Below are 18,260 nucleotides of genomic sequence, written 5' to 3'. Positions count from 1 at the left end.
GAATGGTCAGTTGACAGATCTTGCAGATCTGCGTCGGTGAGAAGATTGGAAGTTTTGAGGGAGAGGAGGGTTTTTTTAATTAAGTTTTCTAATGTAAGCTACCTAGGTCAGATCTTCAAAAAATGAGGAAATTAAGTCGTCTACATAGGCGTGGGATGCAAGGAAACATTTTCAAGGTTTAAATCCGTATATACTGGATAATTCTGCTTAGCTCATTTTGTAATGGGCTAATGCCTCCTATTGGCATGGAAATGTGTTGCTTATGTTTAAAAGAAAGGAACAATTTGCACACGGGTGACTAAAATTCAATTTGAATTCAGTATTGGTTATACATGCCTCTTTATTGGTGGTAGTCTGACTTGCTTAGAAATTTATTGTTGCTGTAAATCTAAGCGAGGCATTCAAGTTTTGTGATTAGATAAATACAAGGGGGGGGGGGGAAGAGGTTGGTTGTCTTGGTGTATTACATTTCAAGCTGTGAAGTACTGACAGCTGAGGGTACCACATGAAGATGCATCTGCAGGTAGACAGCTTTGGTTGAAGTAGCTTTACTTCCCAAACAAGGAAGGCCGTGGGCAGTTAGCAGTCAAATCCTCTTGTTCGAACTATAATAGCATTACATGTTTAGTTGTAAACCATAATCATTAGAATATGGTTTAACAAAGACTAGTAAGTTCACAGCATTGATGTCTTACGCATTCGCTACAGGAGTACCGTAGTCTCTCGTTAGGTGGTCGATCGTGTGATAAATGGGAAAGGAAGAGAACTGGAAGAAAGGAAGAGAACTGGAAATTGCTGGCAAACAATGAAGGTTTACCAGCCTCCCATGGTGAGGGACTCGTGCAGGGGGACTGTTCTGTCCGGAACACGCCACCGTGTGGAAACTGCTTGTAAATGCTGACATGGCAGAACAAGTGGCTAGTATAGAAGAATGCATCATTGGATTTGTGTCTATTTTTTTCATGTAACCTAATTAGCAGCACTCAGCTTCTGACAGTGATTGAAAGACTGGCGAAAGAAGTGAGATTCCTTGCCTCTCTACTATTCGGGGTTTTTTTCCCTAAAAAAAAAAATAAATTACCAATTACTCCAGGGTTTGGAAACCAATTTCTGGGATGCATTTTTTCCTGTTTTTTTTGGTGGCGATTGGTTTATGCCTAGCAACATCTTTAGCATAGCCTTCTGAATTTTGCAATAATACAATCAATTTAATGGTTATTACTTCAATCTTGATACACCCCAGCATTGTATCAGGGCACATATCAGTCTAGTCATGCACATTTACCTAATGTTAGCTTTCTGGCCTCAAGTAATGTCTATATAATGTCCTTTAACTTAAATAACTTAAGTATCTCAAGGTTGCCTCTTTGAAGAGGAACTTAAAACTTGCTTCGTTCTTCTAACACCAGCATATGAGATGATTTAAAAAAAAAAAAAAAGTATGCTCTCTGCAAAATGTGTCTCAATTCTCCCTAGGCTTTGCAGTTGCTGCTGATCTCCCTTTTCAAAATTTCAGTAATCGCTTTTGTGAAAATTAATTATCTTTTCTCAGTTTCAAATGTTGCTGATTTGTCTACTGTGCCTTTTCTATCTAATGGATTGGATGACTGCTAACTTGCTCTGCAGACTTGCCATTTTCCTCTTGCTACTTAATTTCTTTAATGGACTTTTGGCAAAGGCCTTTTAAAATACTGTGACTTGTAAGCATCAGCTTTCTGCAGTGCTATGGATTGACTTGTGACCTGACTGGGAAAATATTTGCCACTTTTTCATGCCATTGCTTTAATTACTGGCAGTACTCACTTCTGTTGAAAAAAGATACTCACTTTTCTAAATGTGGGCTTCCTTAGCTATTGAGCCATCTAATTGCAGGTCTTAGATTTTCTACCCATTTCCTGTCTTGGTCTTTGGCTTTCCTTATGTTTAGGCTGTTGCTTTTAGAGGTATAGTCTCTTCTATTATTGAATCTACCTCATGGTATTTGAAGTGAAGAAAAATGGCATTATGTGTGTTTAGTTAAGGACGGTCATCCATGATATAGACTAATCTTGGTTCTATCCACACTGCTGTCAACCATCTTTAAATGGATAAATATAGCTGCTAGCGCATGAATCTAACTGCATCGGAAACCAACCTGAAGAAAAAAATACATACATTTAAAAAAAAACAAAACACTTTTAACCTTCTGAAAATTTGCAAAAGACATTTCAAAACATCCCAGGTTTAAATCAGTTCATACAGCAAGTACACATTGCATTTCCAGCTCACATACTTGCTCTGCTTTTGGTTTTCCCTTTTGGCAATTTATTCAGAGTAGAGTTAGTGGATGGAATCTCAGAGGAGAATAAAAGCCAGTGTTTTGAGAACTAATGAAGTAATTATCTAAAGCATTATTTACAATGATTATTTAGAAGATAATGAGACCCTTTAATTATGTTTGTTCTGCATAGCTAGCCTTTCAATAATTCAGGGTATTGCTGTACAATTTCCTCTATATTTGCTTTGTAGATTTTTGTTTAGAAGAATGTCACAGCTGTCTGTAATGCACAAATATGGGCCCTCATTCTGGGTATCATTTGTCACATAAGAATCACCTGCTGACTTTGGTTGGAGTAGGAGGCTTTTAGGTTCAGGCTTCTTCAAAGTGATGTGAAACAAAATTAATTATGGGTGAAATAAAGCTGAGCCTATTAAAGACAGTTATGGCTTTATAGGAGCACTACTATAGTATTAACATACAGGAATTGATCCAATAATGTTTCTGTTAGCATTTATCTTATCGGAGGTGAAGTTTAATTCGCAGTTTATTTTCATTTTGGGACTCATGATAATTTTGTTTCAAATGTAAGGGGTTTTTGGCTCTTTTTTTTAAAGAGCCTTACTCATTTGTGCGTAAGAATTGCATAGCATCATTAGCATTTTAGTAGCTAATAAAAATTTCACCAGTGTTTTCCTACTCATCTGTGAACTTGTTGCTAAAATAGACAATTCTTCTTAAGCACATCATTAGCAATGCTGAAATAGTATATAGTCCTTGAGGAGATGCATTTTTTTGTCACAGTCTAGATCTTCATTTGGTACACCAATGAAGCATTGCTTCACTGACTGCAGTGATGCTAATCCAGGTTACAATGGCTGACGATGTAGCCCTTGGTGATAAGAAACCAATAAGAAAAACCTTAATCTCAGGGGGGGCCTAAAGGCTTGGAGTTTCTGTTCCAGTATGGCTGGCCGTTTATTCAGAATCAACTCTTATAGGCATCTTTCCACTGACTTCAAGAGATGCTGCAAATGGTGGCTGATCTCCCACCTACCTTCTGTTTCTTTGAGGCAAGTAGACAGCATGAGGAGGAGTATATTTTAATTTTACTAGAGTATATTTAAAATACATAACACGGGACCATTCTAGAATATGGTAGAAGTTAAAAGTTCAAAAGGCTTAGTAAGCACTATAGTCTTGGGTTTCACATGGTTGCTATGAAATAAAATCTAAAAATAATGCATTTAAACAGTGGGGAAGACTACAAGTAGTTATGAATAAAGAGACAGCTAAGTGAGCTTCTGAAATACCTGTATATGTACAAATGAGCTGCTTCAATCTAGTTTCTGTGCAGGATTTCTTGTCTGCTGAAGGAGGGACTTCTACAGCCTCTGTTATTGAAATTCACAGCAATACTCTTGTTAGCTTCAAAGGTACTTGGTTCAGGCCTACATGCAAAGTAGACTTAAACCTGTGATTCCTGAGATGAATAATTTGTGCATTAATCTATTGTGCCGGTAAGCACAATTCTAATTTAAATCTGCTAATTTTGCCCAAATATTTTCCTTCTGTTAACCACAGAAAGCACATCATTTGCCCTTCTGAAGTGTGTAATACAAGTACAGACTGCAGATGAATGCCAGTAAGGGTATCATTAAACAAGCAATACAGGCATTAATGAACTTGCATCTTCAGTATGAATCTTTTAATTTGTATCCTGTAGACACCAGCTTTTCATTCCCAGCTGGGCAACCCAGAATACATTAGATAGAAGGCTCTGTGTGGTGCTCGGTAGGAGCAGTCACGCTTCTGATTGCTTTCTCTCTTCAACTGAGGCAGGAAGCTTAGATTGAATTCCTCTGTACAAATGTTGCAGGAATAACTTCTCCTAATGTGGGTTTTAGCTGTTACTTAAATAAGGGTCATAACTGGACATACATGGCTCAGTGGCTTGGTGCCTGACCCGTGATTTTAGATAAGGGAAGTGATTTTTCTTTTCAAACTGAATCATTGATTCTGTACTGAATTGCTGGAACACATATCCATTATTTTTTCTTCCCAGGAAAGAGACCTTGTTTCTTTCTTCTTTTCCAACTTTCAGTTTTCCCATGCACTTTCCATTTTATTTTTGGATATGTTTTCACAGTAAAAGAATACTGAATTTCAAAACTCAATGGGGTTTTTATGTTTTGCATGTAGTGTGCAGATATCCTTTCAATTGCTTTTGGATGGATTTTTTTAAATAGTCTTTTGCAAAATGCTGTTGAAGCTAAGCAGTCTGTGAATTCACTGCAGTGAAAGCCAGATACAAGCTTCTCAGCATATAAATGTATCTCAGCTGATTGGGGGCTGCATATTGTACTCTTTTCACTCTTGAGCTCTTTTCTTCAGCAAGGAGAAACATGATGCTCTGTCTGTACAGAGATTTCTCCTGAAATCTGTTCTAGGCTTTTTCATCTCAAATTCAGTCACTGTGCCTGCAGTTCAGAACAAAACAGAAAGGTAGGTGGAAAGCACCATCTCCTTTTGAGGGCAAAACTTGCAGCGACCAGACTACCCCATTCTGAAACAGTTTGAAATATCAAGTGTATGTTTTCAGTAGAAATTTACCTTTAATTTTTAAATATGGTTAAAGAAAACCCCAGAAAATGTTGCTATGTGTTGATGCACAGCATTTTGTTTCAGCTGATATGGATATTTTAGATTGCTGACCTAAGAGAATGTTATTTACCTCTGTCCCAATTCTGGATGGGCCAAAAATTACTTCCTTTCTAAAACTACTGAAACTGTAAGATTCATTCTATCTCTGACTGTGCTTTTAGTTGGCACATACTGCCTTGTATGGACATTATACTCAGCTGTTAAAAATACCAAAGTAAGAACAATCTATTGATACTGGATATAAAACACTTCATCATTGCCATTGGGTGGAGAATCTGAGTGCTGACAGGAACCTACTTGTTCTCCAAAAGGAAAGGCACAGTAGTGCTGCTTTTAAGGAGTTTGACTTACTGTCTCACAATACCTACCAAACATTTGGGAGGCTGTCTTACTAAAAGCACTAGTTTCCAAGGTTCCAAAGCACTTTGACTGCTCATCTGCAATAAAAGTCCTTAGAGGAGAAGGGAAGCTTTGAGCCACGCTTATTTCTTCTGTGACTAAATATCTTGGTTGTCTTTTGAAAATCCCTGGGAGGAGAAAGGGAAAGGCCATTTCCTTTACAGGCATGTCAGAATACCCACCCAGCATCTCAACAGCTTGAATTCAAGATGCAAGACAGGCCATGACTGTTTTGGAAGGGAAGGAGGAAACAAAGGCATTTAGAAAGGAAAGAAGAAATGTCCAAGCAATATGTCTGTTACCTTGAAGTTGTAACTAGTGAAACGGTGCTGGGTGACTTTTAATAAAGGCAGAAGTCCTGTAACCCAATTTAGGCTTCTCTCTAGAGAGTTTAAATGCTCTCAAGCCACTTTTCTGTCTATTACAGAAGAAGGCTATCAGTCACATTCTGGATCATGGCTATTCTGTACTGGATTCCCCCAAGACAAATCAATCACTTTCAAAAGTGGATAAGCCCTTGACTAAAGAACAAGAGGAAGACAAAGTGGTGAGTAACCATTTCCCATCCAAGACATGCCAGAATTTGTCTGAAGACTTGCCTGGTTTTTTTAAAGGGGTGGGGTTATAAGCAAGTGTTTAAAATAAGCCTTTTTTAAAATCTTGCCATATAAAGGAACTATGTAAAGCCTTGTTAATAAAAGGCTTTGTATTGTAGGATATGCCTCTAATATGCAAACTAATTAATTAAAAAAAAAAACCAACCAAACTACTATTTGGTAGACAGCTGTGAGAAAGTGGAGATGTTTTTTTAAGGAGAAAGTACATGGACGATAAGCACAACCAGAATGCAGCTTCTTTGTAAGCTATGAGGTCATAACGTCTACACACATCCTTTGGCTACAAAGGTGGGGTATTTTGGTTATTCTGTGGCTGTAATTATGATGCCAATTCTATCAAGAGTTGCTCTAGAGCTTGTGAAACTTTTGATAGCAGGTAAATTTTGGTGTCCTGGTAAGCCTGAAGTGAGTTGTAGATCCAGTTTTATGAAAACCAAGCTCATAGTCCCAGGCGGCCATGGCTGCTCTTTCAATCTGCTGTCCCTATTTCTTGCACATCTGTGGAGGAAGTATTTTTATCCCCACAACAAAAAGTTCACATTAAGAATTCTAGTTTAGTATGTGCCTCTATCTCTCCTGGGTTTGCCACAAAGCGTCAAAATAATGGTTTATACAAAATGCTTGCCTGGTCTGACTTCAATTATATTACCCACGTGTGATATCACCATTTGTGGTGAACTGATGCTATGGTCTTCAATGCATACATTTTAGGCATTCATTGTTAAAATAATTGTATCTCCTTTTCATGTTCCCCACATAAAAAGTCTTTGCTTGCTAAGCTGCCTACCAAGCAGTACATTTATTTTTACATAAATTAATTTGCATGTGTAGAAGAGTACATTAGTCTACTCCTACAATATAAAGCTATTTCTCATCATGTATTTACACAGTTCCTCAACAGTTAGTGATGGCAAAATTAAAAAAAAAAAAAAAGTTCACCTAAAATTAAGTTCAGAACATTGTAAGAACTACAGCGAGTTTCTACAAAAGGCTTTCAGAGTGCTTAGCGGAATACTGTGTGATCAGCTTTTCTGAAATGAAGTTGGATAGTTGACAGCCTATGTATGAATTTAGGAGGCTAATTTTAGGTTACAGTAATCTTGCCCTGTGTCTGAAGGCTTGATCCACCCTGGAGAGTCACCCACACTCTCTGCCAGGACAAGCTGGGAGAAAAGCTCTGATGTTCTGCTCAGACCCAAAGTGTGACAGCTGGGCACACTTGCACACACTTGACTTTGAAGCTATTTATAAGGCTTTTATCAGAGTTCCCATTTATACAGTTTCCCCTAGTGTATTTTTGGGTCTGATTTTCCTTCCAATATGAGGCAAATAAAACCATGGAACAAATCAGTCTTAGAAAGAAAACAGATAAAATCACAGGATGATAAAATTCAGCAAGTGTTGAAATGTATTTTTATTTACAGCTGATATATATTTTTTTTTAATCTCTAGAAATAACAGAAATTACTGTAAACTTCAAGTGATCTTGAAGAAAATAAAGGCAAAGTCTCTATGTTTCTCTGTAATCCAACTGGATTCACGTATCCATATACAAGAGTTGGTTTTAGATTATATATTTGCTGTCTATGTGTTTTCTCATCTAAGTTGGTTTGTTGCTAAGCTATAGGCAAACATGTGCTACGCAGAATGACTCATAGACCTGTAGGCCAGGATGCTTTTCTTGGTTTTCCATTGAGCATTCTTTTTATCCTACACAGATATAAATAAGTGCTCTCATTGACTTCCCTATCATTTAGTACTAGGAAAGTAAAACTTAAATTATTTTAATTGCATTAAAATATGTTTTCTGTAATTTAAAGGGAAACTATTTCATTACCATCTGTTATAATCTTAAAAGTTCTGTTCTTACATACTGATATACGTAGCACCACAACACAATATAGTAACATATAGAAGCAAAATAAACACTGAACTGAATTGCTGTAAAATAGTGGTTATTTAAAGGGGAAAAAATGAATATGTATGTAATGTGCTTATTAAAATGAATTATTTTATTGCAGCTTGAGAGAAATCTGACAGCTTTAGGAGGGGGCAGTGAGGTTTCACAGACCTCACTGGTTTGGAAATGAGAGCTTGGGAGGCAAAATGGTTTTCTCATTTCTTCCTCTACTCTTGGGAGGTGAGATAGGCTATAGGAACAGAAAGGGAAAAAGAAGGTGGGGAGCACGGCTGGGAAATAGAAGGCCCCTTTGAGCAAGCCTTCACTTTTTTGTTTTTCCTAGGGGTGGTACTCTGTGGCATCAGTGCCAACTGCTGCTGCTGCAAAGGTTGCTCCTGTTAGTATTAGCAGTATCTCCCTTCTGCCCTCACCATCATCAGTCGCAATGAGCTGTGCCGACTTTATCCACACCTGGGGCCAGCTCAGGCTCCAGCCAAGAGCTTATTCAGTTTTATTTCTATTTTAATCTGGTTTTATTATCCAGGTACAGTGGTGAACTAAAGACATAGAAACACCTGTCTGCTGTACCAGCTGGGTTTATGTAGATAATCTTATTCGGGGTCCAGCAATGACAACATTTTTTTAAAATGTCTAATTTACATCAAAACACTTTGGATTATTATTTCACATGTAGTAAGTTTTTTTTGCATATATCCCCCCTCCCAAGCATCCTGGCATATAGCAAAATCGTCACAGCTAAAACAGTGACAGATGGTTGGTGTTTGTAGTACAAGCAGTTCTAATGACCACCTTTGGTTCACAGACAGTGACTGCAGAATAGCTACGTAAGAGGTTTCTTTTCAATTCCAAGCAGCTATCTGCTTTATTAGAACCAATTCACTTTTTCTATTTGGTTTGCTTTGTTGCTTTTTCCTTCTACCATCTTCTGCTGGTGGGTAATTAGATAATTTTGAGGGCTGATTAGAGAAAGAATAGACTCTAAACTTCCTTTTCCGAATACAGCTTCTTGCTTGGTATTGTAAGGTTCAACTTTTCTGAAATATGAAAGCCACACCTCAAACAGTACAAAATGCCAAGTCATGCTGGCCGAATAGAGACAGCCTGACTCACCATCAGCAGAGAAAGGATGAAAATAAGGGTAGTGGTGTTTGGAAAAACAGAGATCTCAGACATTTTGTTTACACTCTGGGAGTGGTCTTGGTTATCCAAGATTAAATGTTACGTAAAGTAAAAAAAAACAGCTGCTTTGCCCGTGCTTATAGACAGCACACAGAGTGAGGGACAACAGGAAACTCCATTACGAAGTTTCCCTTAAACATCCATGAGCAGAGGAAAGAGGGATCAACCTTCCTAAAAGAAAGAGTGCTGAACTACCCTGAACTGAGCAATATGGTATGAGGCCAATTTCCTAGCTGCTTTATGTTGTTTATTGAAGTTTGTAAGTTCTAGGAGACAAGACTGTCTTACATTGAATGTAGTATATTGTAAAATTGACATGTGATTTCAGCAATACCTTGAGATTTAAAAAAGGAATCAGTGCTAAAATCTCTAGCACACTTAAAATAATATTGCATATTTATTCTGTACCCTGTCATTCTGTATTGGGTAACAGCAGAAGGAAAAAAGGTCCCTCTTTGTGTGCTTCTTTATCCCACTTAATTCCAGGGACGTAGCAGAAAGTGCCCTCTTTTGACTGAGTAATCTGATGCCATTTGCCATTTAACTACATGCTACTTATATCCCTGTTGTTTTATCCATCTTCCACATAAACCCAGTATGAGATTCTTCCTGAGACTGACAGAGACAAAATGCCATACAAGGAACAAATTGCCCTAATAATATTACTTATTATTTGGATTGCAGTGGTATCTAGTCTCCTGCTCTGTAACATTAGCACAGTTCACACCTTGCTAAGCACTGCACAGACACAGGACTAGCAACTGGGCTCTGCCACAGAGATGTTATGTTCTCTGCTGTTGACTGAACGCCACGTCTAATTTCTTCCATTAACCCTCTTGAGCTTCAAGTCTAAACTTTGAAACTTGTGCTTTACCATGCAAGAACAAATTGATTTAAGACCAACAGAATCGCTGAGACATTTTAGATGTATTGTAATACATTTTAATGAGCTATTGATGAATTTTGTTCCACAGTCCAAAAAGGGCAGCAAGAAAACAAAACAAACATCTGAAAAGTCTCCACAATGCAGATCTGAGGGCAGAAGCAACCAGAAAAGTAGCTCAATAAATGTTAAGAGCAAGGTGAGTGTTACATGCTCTAAAATCTTCCAATGGCTTTACTGCCAATGGCTGAAACAGCTGTCACGGCACTGACGTGAATCAGAAGTGCCTACATGTCAGGTGAAATGACCGTCTGCACCCTCCCCGGCACATGACGCGCTGAGATTTATCTCACGTTTTGCTTCCCTGATATGTATGTTTTGGTTTTATGGTCAAGCACAAATGACTTAACTCTTTGCAATTTTAGGAGTTACCCTATGAATGTTAACCAGTTACAGGATTACACCACTGTGGTTTGGTTTGGTTTTTTTACTCTTCTAATTACAGTTATTTATTGCTTTCATTGTAAGATACCCAATTTAAAATATTGGTCAATTTGAAGTAATCCTCCAATAAAAAAATTACACTCTGATGTTAAATTCCTTTTGTCATGATTCCAGCATATGGGTTTGCACATGAGGCTTGTGAAAGAGGGGGATCAACACCTTTCCAAAAAGGACTGAGTCTGAGACTGGCATAGAAAAAGGAAGCAGTGAGGATAACCTGAGGATGCCCTTGTGACTGAGACAGAGCACCCTGTTTTATCTACAGAGAAACTGCTTTTCCAATGACATTAGGGAGCATTAGTGATAGGGAACTTTATCTGATGTTTACTCCGATTCATCTTTTCTATTCACTAATGGATTCGCTCTCCAGAGCTTTCAATGCTTCTCCCTTCAGTAGATACAAACATGATAAAAATTGCTTTAAAAAAATCAATAACCACTTAAGTGTTTGGCAACTCTCAGACTTTTTACTGTATCATTTACTCAACAGTTTAATGCTTAATAGAAGAAACTTGCCTGTTCAATATTCATGTGCAGATTTAGCAGATAGAGCACACCACAGTTTGATTCAGGTTTTCTAGGTCTTTTCATTCATGACAAAATTAATTGTTGCAGAGCATGGAAATTGTGTTTGCTGGAGAGTAACGCCCGATTTATTCATTTGAGGTCAGCGTCAGGATCTGTTTGTAAGAATCTGCCAGTATTCCAGTTTGGGGCGGTAAAGTTTTCCTCATTCAAAATTCAGAGCCTTTTTGGCTTTAAAAATGAAAAGTCAGTTCAAGTTGACCCGGTTTACACAGCTGCATCTCATTTATGTTACGTACCACCTCCCTCACCCCGAGAGACCGGTCGCTGTGCCGGGGATCTACTTTGCTATAGGAGATGAAGAATGAAGATGAGGTTATGATCTGATGATTAGTCTGCACTGTTGGACTCTATTTTAAATGTATGTACCAGGTGGATGTCCGTGCCCAGGCACTGGCAGCTGGGGGGCCTGCAGGGGCCGGTTCTGTGAGGAGAGGCTGGGGCTGCCCCGCGCCGGACACAGCCGGTTCCAGCCGGTTCCAGCAGCCCCACTGCCGGGCACGGCTGAGCCCCACAGCGAGGCTGGAGGTAGCGCCTCTGGGAAAAGACCTTTAAAAAAGGGCAAAGCGCTGCACGGAGTGAGGGGAAAAGTGTGAGAAACAGCCCTACGAGCACCCGGCTCCGAGCAGGGGGAGGAGGAGGAGGAGGAGGAAGAGGTGGTGCTGGAGGTGCCCGGGCAGAGTCCCCTGCAGCCACGATGGAGAGAGAGACCACGAGGGAGCAGATGTCCACACTGCGGCCTGTGCCAGAGCAGGTTTTTCCTCCAACGGGAAGGTAGAGCAGTTGGGACTGAAGGTGTGAAGTTGAGCCTGGGAAGGGTGGGGGGAGAAGGTGGTGTTTTAATTTTTGCCTTTGTTTCTTGCTACCCAAACCTAATTATTTAATTGGCAATAAATTAAATTTCCCCAAGTCGAATCTGTTTTGCCAAGGACGGTAAATGGTAAGTGATTTCCTTGTCTTATCTCAACCCATGAGCTTTCTCATCTTATCTTCTCCCGCCCAACCTGTTGATGAGCGGGAGCGACAGAGCAGCTGGGTGGGCATCTGGCAGTCAGCCAAGGTAAACATGTCACACTGCAGTACAAAGAATTAATATAAATGTTTGAACAATCCAACTTAAAATATATAATTTGACAGCTATAGCAGTATTTCAGGTTGCTCTTAAAATACGAGTATCTGCTGATATGACTCACTTGGGGACATATTTACATTTTTATGAAATACATATATCCTTCAGGTTTAATATTTGAGAAATTATCTTTTTTTCTTTTTTTCTTTTCTTTTTTTTTTTTTTTTTCAATATGGTGTCCTACTGTTTCTGTAAATGTTAGTCTTCCTTTACATGAAGTACCAGAGCTGTCAGGCGATGCTTAAAAATTGGGGTATCTCTAATCAAATTTTGATCCTGCTGAACTAATCCAAAGTTCATGGATTTTTGTTCAGTGTATTACAAATGTAAATAATATTAAAAATTAATGTTCAAATTTTTATTCACCAAGTTTGGGTATGTTTGGGTGATATGTATCTGGCAAAGTTATGTTTACAAGGTTCACATTAAGTGACCTGAAATCTAGACTTCACACCCCTCTTATTTTTCACACTTCTAATAACAAAAAAAATTAAAAAAAAGCCATGAAATATAAATGGTACAATAATGTTAGTAGATACAGCTGTTCTTTGCTAATACTGCCTCAGACAGTTCTCATCTTAGAGGTTTCCAATGGTTACTAATTCAAAATTAAGAGAATCCTTTTTTATTATTATTATTTGAATATTAGTGTTTGCCATTTTACATGTAAAATATGGCTTGTAATATTTAGTGTAGTATAATGACTTTGCTTACTCAAGCTTCTAAACCTCTTTATCACACTATTGCGTGTTGATGCAATGATGCGCCACCTATGCCCTTGGAGGGTCTCTCCTGGTCCGCTTGAGGGAGTGGGCAGTGCTGGGGTTTTGGGTGAGCTTCACTGAGCTTCAACACGGAGGAGTAGCCATGTCATGGGCTGGCTGAGCAAACCACTCAGAGAAAGGGAGCTTCTCACTGTGAAACTGTAGTTCAGTATGATTGAAAGTTTCATTTGTTTTTTTCACCTGTGATCAGTGTCTGGGCCTTCATCAAAATGCGGGTTTGAGAAATATGACATTGAGTGTGTTTGTTTCTCTAGCCCAAACAGGAGGAAAAAAAAAAAAAAAAGAGAGAAAAACAGGTAAAACTTTCATAACGAAAATAAGAAAATGTACTTTATAGACTTTGGGGATTGCACATCACAGAATAATGAACTATAATGAACTGAGAATTCAGTTGTCCTCTCAAATTAGGTGTGAGATACAAGAACAAAATTTAAGAAAAGTGAAACCAAAAGAATGCTTAACTGCTATAATTAAAATCCTGCACAATCTTAAATTATAATATCAGGTTTCAACCATGTTAATATTATTAGCTGAGTATGACACAAATTGGGGCAAGTTATTATTTCTGTATTAAAGCTACACCAACCTTACATGTAGACTGTGTTGAAACATTAGTAACTTGTTCAAATGATGTCCTGGTTTTAAGTGGTAGTACCAGGCTGGAAGTGGTATTCTTGCAAGCATGTCATAAGAAGTTAGCTTTTTTTTGTCTCCTGACTTAGTTTGAGCTTAGTTGTAAAATGAAAGAGCTGTAAATGGGTCTGCCTTTGTATATTAATTGTTGGGTGTGTAGAATTAACATAGAGGACACTGGTTTTTGAAAGGTTTTACTCAGTGATAATGGATTTTGAGAAAGGGGGCTAAATGTTACAAAAAATGGGATCTGGGTAGTTGATGGGAGTACCTGAAGAGCTGAATTTTCTGCACAGAATAATACTTTTTATGCATTTTCCTTACATAGAGATATCTAGACTATTTGGGTTAAAAAAAGCCAGAAGAAATAGATTCAGTGAAGGGAAATTTCTGTTACAATCATGCTGACTTCTAGGAATGCCTTTTGTTTTAGCAAAACGGCTGTGTATTCACCAGCAGAACTTCTGTGAATGTCTGGAGGACTGTGAGGCTCTTACACTGAAGCACCTAGTATCTGTTTGCTTTAACAGTACAGATGGACCCTCCTAATCAAAACTAAATGTATTTCATGACACAGAGTATTATGTTGCCAAATCAACCTGTGTCACTGCGCTAGGTTCTCATACTGTTGCTCAAGTGGTGTACTATCTTACTGCACAAGAGAGCCCATTGGGATGGGTCAAGGAGTAAGGTAACTACTGGGTATAAAGCAAGAAGACTTGGGACATAAAGAGCTGTGAACTGCCGACTCTCAGAAGGGAGCTTCAGCTTCTTCCACCACTCTTACACAGTAAGTTTGGCTGCATACCGGCTGATTGCCAATGATGGGTTTACAGCATGGTCAAACATGCATTTTTGGAATACAGAATTTCAGATGTAGCTGGAGCACAGCTTCCAAGTGAGGTGGACATTCAGCAGCAAGGATAACTTCTTAATTAGCTGTGTGATACAATGGTAAGTGAAGGACCAGAAGCAGTGGCTAAGCAGCAGCACTATGTTGCCATCAAGTGGTAAATACATTGATATCTATATAGTCAGAGCGATCATGGCTGGCTGACATCCACTGAATGAAGAAAAAAAAAGAACAACGAAAAGAAATTGTCTGCTTTTCATTTCTTTGTGTTATCCTTATCTCTTTACTGGTGATTGATCAAGTGAGATTGTCTCTCATTGCCTTACTGTTTGAATGAAAGATCTGAAGAAGAAAATTTTCAAATAATGCACTTACAGTATGACTTTTGAAAGAATTTGAATTATAGTTTTTCCCTCAGACAAAGCTTTAGCAAAAATGACACGAAAAATGTATTTTCTCTTTACCAGGATGTCAGCCCTTCAACTTCATTGACATTGTCATCCAATAACACTGCTGTCATCACAAAAACAATTACCAGAACACATCCTCTAAAGCAGAAAATGCACTTTGTCAATGTTAAGGCCCAGCATCTGCAAAATATCAACAAACAATCCAAAAGTATAAAAGATCTGGAGATCCAACTGCTGCAAGTGGAGTGCGAAGAACTCAAAAATCAGCTAGGATGCCTGAGGGTAGGTAAAAATCTAGTTCTGTTCTTAATATCTAACTGTGCTGGTAAACAGTTACATTGAAAATAGTTTATGCATAAAGGTGTTAAAACCAAGTAGAAAAAAAAATGGGTTTCTGCTCAGTTTTCATCTAAACAGATAGCTTATTGATATTAAATATTTTGTAAATTAGCACATGTAGAAGAGAGTTTGGGTTTGAACTCACAATACTTCTGGTTTAGTCTCAAGTTAAGACTTTCACTAAGGATATGAATTTGTACTTTGGATAACTGAGTGGCATTCCTATACTTTGTAATTACTATACTAGCATCAAACTCTTCTCAGCATTGTCCTGTACTAATTTTGCACCCTACCAGCAGCATCTCTGAGCCCTTTGTTACAGCAACATATCATGTAAGAGGAACTTCTTCCACTTCCCAAAGGTTGGAATTGCCCATATTGTTTGCTACCTCAACCTAATCTGGCTTGATTAATAGCCAGAGGAGCTTACTAAGCATGAAATGTTAGGGCACTCAAAGTGTAGGATGTTGTGCTGCTGATACTTGGAAGGGACACCTTGCTTTTTAGGTGGCAGAAGGTTATTAAATTAAGCACAAAGTCACATGTACAAATATCAATACATTGCTCTAGCAGATGTTCTTGTTTAGTTAGGAATTCACCTATAACAAATCATATGTTACTATCACCATATATTTGAGAAAATGGAAACTGAAAATTTTCTGTCATGCAGGAAGGGCTGATGGGGCAGAAGCCGGGCAACATGGAGGAGTTACTGAAGCAATCTCAGAAAGAGCTGTTGTGGCTTCAGAGACAGCTGTCCTTTATCTCCACGGGAGGCCCTGTGTGTGTTTTGGCAGCTAGCAAGGTGAGCTCCTTTATTATTTTTTCAGTCTATCTCACTGTATGAAGTGGAATTAGGAAGGGAAGGGTTTATAACCATTTTGGCTTGTTTTATTGAAACAACACACTGCAAGATTTCTTTTTCATACTAAGGGTACTAAGAGGAAAATTCATCTTTTAGGATGTATTTTAAATAATTGTTTCATGTAATTCAGAAAGACTGGAAAGAACAAGAAGTTCATTATGGCCTGTGAAAGGTTACACAGTTAAAATGACATTTCATAGAGCCCTATCGTATACGGAAAGACGTCTTAGGTTCTATCTCTTTTTCTAAAGAAAACTGTCAATCAGAAGGTAGGATCATTATATTTGGATTGTTATTCTGGGGGGATTTCTTGGCCTGGCATACAGAACTGTAATTCTCTTTCTCCTCTCAGCAGCACTGTTCTATATGCATTCCTAGTTACCAGCAGCCCATCATCAGCATAGCTGCATCCAGCCCTGAACAGGCAAAAATTACTAGCAAGCTATACACTTGATGCTGGTATCTGGCCACATAAACTACCGAATTAATAATAAACTGTTTATATTAACAGTTAACAAGTCCTAACATCTTACCGTTCCAGTAAAATGTGAGTTCTTATCTGCTGTGGCATAACAAGTTGAATATGTCAGTTTTGATGACTCAAGTTTCTAAACGTTTACTTGATATAAAGATTATGTTTTAGAATCATCAAGGCAGTGAATCTGTGCTGATAGTTTAAAAAAATAGTTGCTATTTTATTTTGAGTGACTTAATCTATTCATCTAAGTTTCCATATTTTTAAAACAGGATTTCCAGAAGGGCATCATAATTTACATATTTTATACACACACACACACCCCCTATGTACAGATATACATGTTTTAAATCCACCTATGAAAAGGAATGAGAAGAGTTGGTTTGGTTCAGTGTAATGCATTAATAATGCCATTTACAGTGATCTGACTTATTTTCAAGTATCAAGTTGTTTGTACAAGTGCACATATGTGCAAACAATGGGTATGTTCGTCTAGTCTCCACGTGAGACAAGATAGATTTCCAAAATGTGTCACCTGGAATCTTCTTGTATCACTGTGTCATATGCTGCAGATCTGTATTTGTTGCTGAAGCACAGTACGGTAAGTGCTGATATAGTCATAATCAGAAGGAACGTTTGGATTTGAAGCTTGCATGTAGCTCAACTGAGGAAAAAAAAGATCTAACTTGCCAAAATTAGACCTTTTTTTTTAAAAAAAAGGAAAACTATTTATGCCATAAACTGGTTATAAAAGTAGGAGTGCACTTGCCTGATGATTGAAGCCATAATTTCATCTGGGAAGGAACATATGATCCTGAGTGGGAATGGCTTTTCTCTCCAAAAATACCTGAGTTTTGCTGTTCCCACTACAGTCACGAGTAATCTCAGGGAAGTTCATTTGGGGCTGAGATTTGCACAGAAGAGTGGCCTTGGATACCTTATTTTTAGATGTTGGACTTTGTATTCAGCAAACGGTAGTCCTTCTAGAATGTGCCAAGGTAGACCTTCAGGGAAGAAAGCACACATTGTCTATAATCCTCTTCATTTTTATTTTCAATATCACAGAACAAAGGATCAGATTTTTATCTGTTTCTTCCACATGATAAGGGATGGATCTTTCAGAAGCAATTGGTTACTTTGAAGATCACCCTGTGATACTCTGCACCATACTTGAATTCTAAACCTCTGAAATTAAATGCTTTTCATCCAAGCAAGCGTGGCGGTACTCGATGTTGCTAGAAGCTTTGGGGGTAACGATCTCAATAAGGCACTTAGATAGATTGATGCTTGGGAACTGGAATATCCAGAAATACAGGCAATGCCATTTTAGGAGGATTCCTTAGCTGTTTAGTAAACATCGAGGTTCAAGTTCAAGGTTCAAATGGACTGGAAATCCAGATAGGACAAAACTTGAGAACTAGATCCTCTGATGAGTCCCTCTTCCATGGCTCTTAATACCTTCCAGTGAAGCATCTGATGCTGACAGTTCCTGGAGATCAGGGTACTCTCCACGCACTTCAACTTCATAAAGAACTATCAGGCTTTGGGGGAAATCTGGCTCCTTTTGTTAATGCCAAACTTTTCTGAAAATTCTCCTCCCCTTCCTTATATGCCTGTTAGTAAAACTGTGGGGGGAAGACTGATATTTGAAAAGGAACTGTGAATTAATGTAGGGCGACATTATTAAATCGAGAGATGTATTTCTGCAGATACTTTAACAGAATTCAATAAAATGGTGCCTTGAGAGTGCAAGATTTCCTTC

General features: G+C 38.3%; 1 protein-coding gene across 18 annotated transcripts in view; it reads left to right on the top strand.

Annotated features, from left to right (window-relative positions):
* The first annotated feature begins 14,690 nt into the window (after window positions 1–14,690).
* The window catches only part of RIMBP2 (RIMS binding protein 2), a 156,918-nt gene continuing 153,348 nt past the window's right edge, over window positions 14,691–18,260 (top strand). For 3 of the 18 annotated variants that reach the window (XM_069794907.1, XM_069794896.1, XM_069794898.1), the window contains exons 1-2: window positions 14,697–15,101; window positions 15,829–15,963. In XM_069794907.1, the coding sequence (XP_069651008.1) occupies window positions 14,970–15,101; window positions 15,829–15,963 (267 nt within the window). In that variant the 5' untranslated portion in view covers window positions 14,697–14,969. Of the gene's footprint in view, window positions 15,102–15,828; window positions 15,964–18,260 lie in introns of all 18 variants that reach the window. The other 15 variants (XM_069794916.1, XM_069794914.1, XM_069794913.1 and 12 more) reach the window with 11 other exon arrangements.

This window comes from Haliaeetus albicilla, chromosome 10 (genome assembly GCF_947461875.1).
Source record: "Haliaeetus albicilla chromosome 10, bHalAlb1.1, whole genome shotgun sequence".
In the NCBI taxonomy this organism is placed as follows: Eukaryota; Metazoa; Chordata; class Aves; order Accipitriformes; family Accipitridae; genus Haliaeetus; species Haliaeetus albicilla.
The sequence above is the reverse complement of the archived record's forward strand: the minus strand, read 5'-3'. Positions and strand labels throughout refer to the sequence as shown.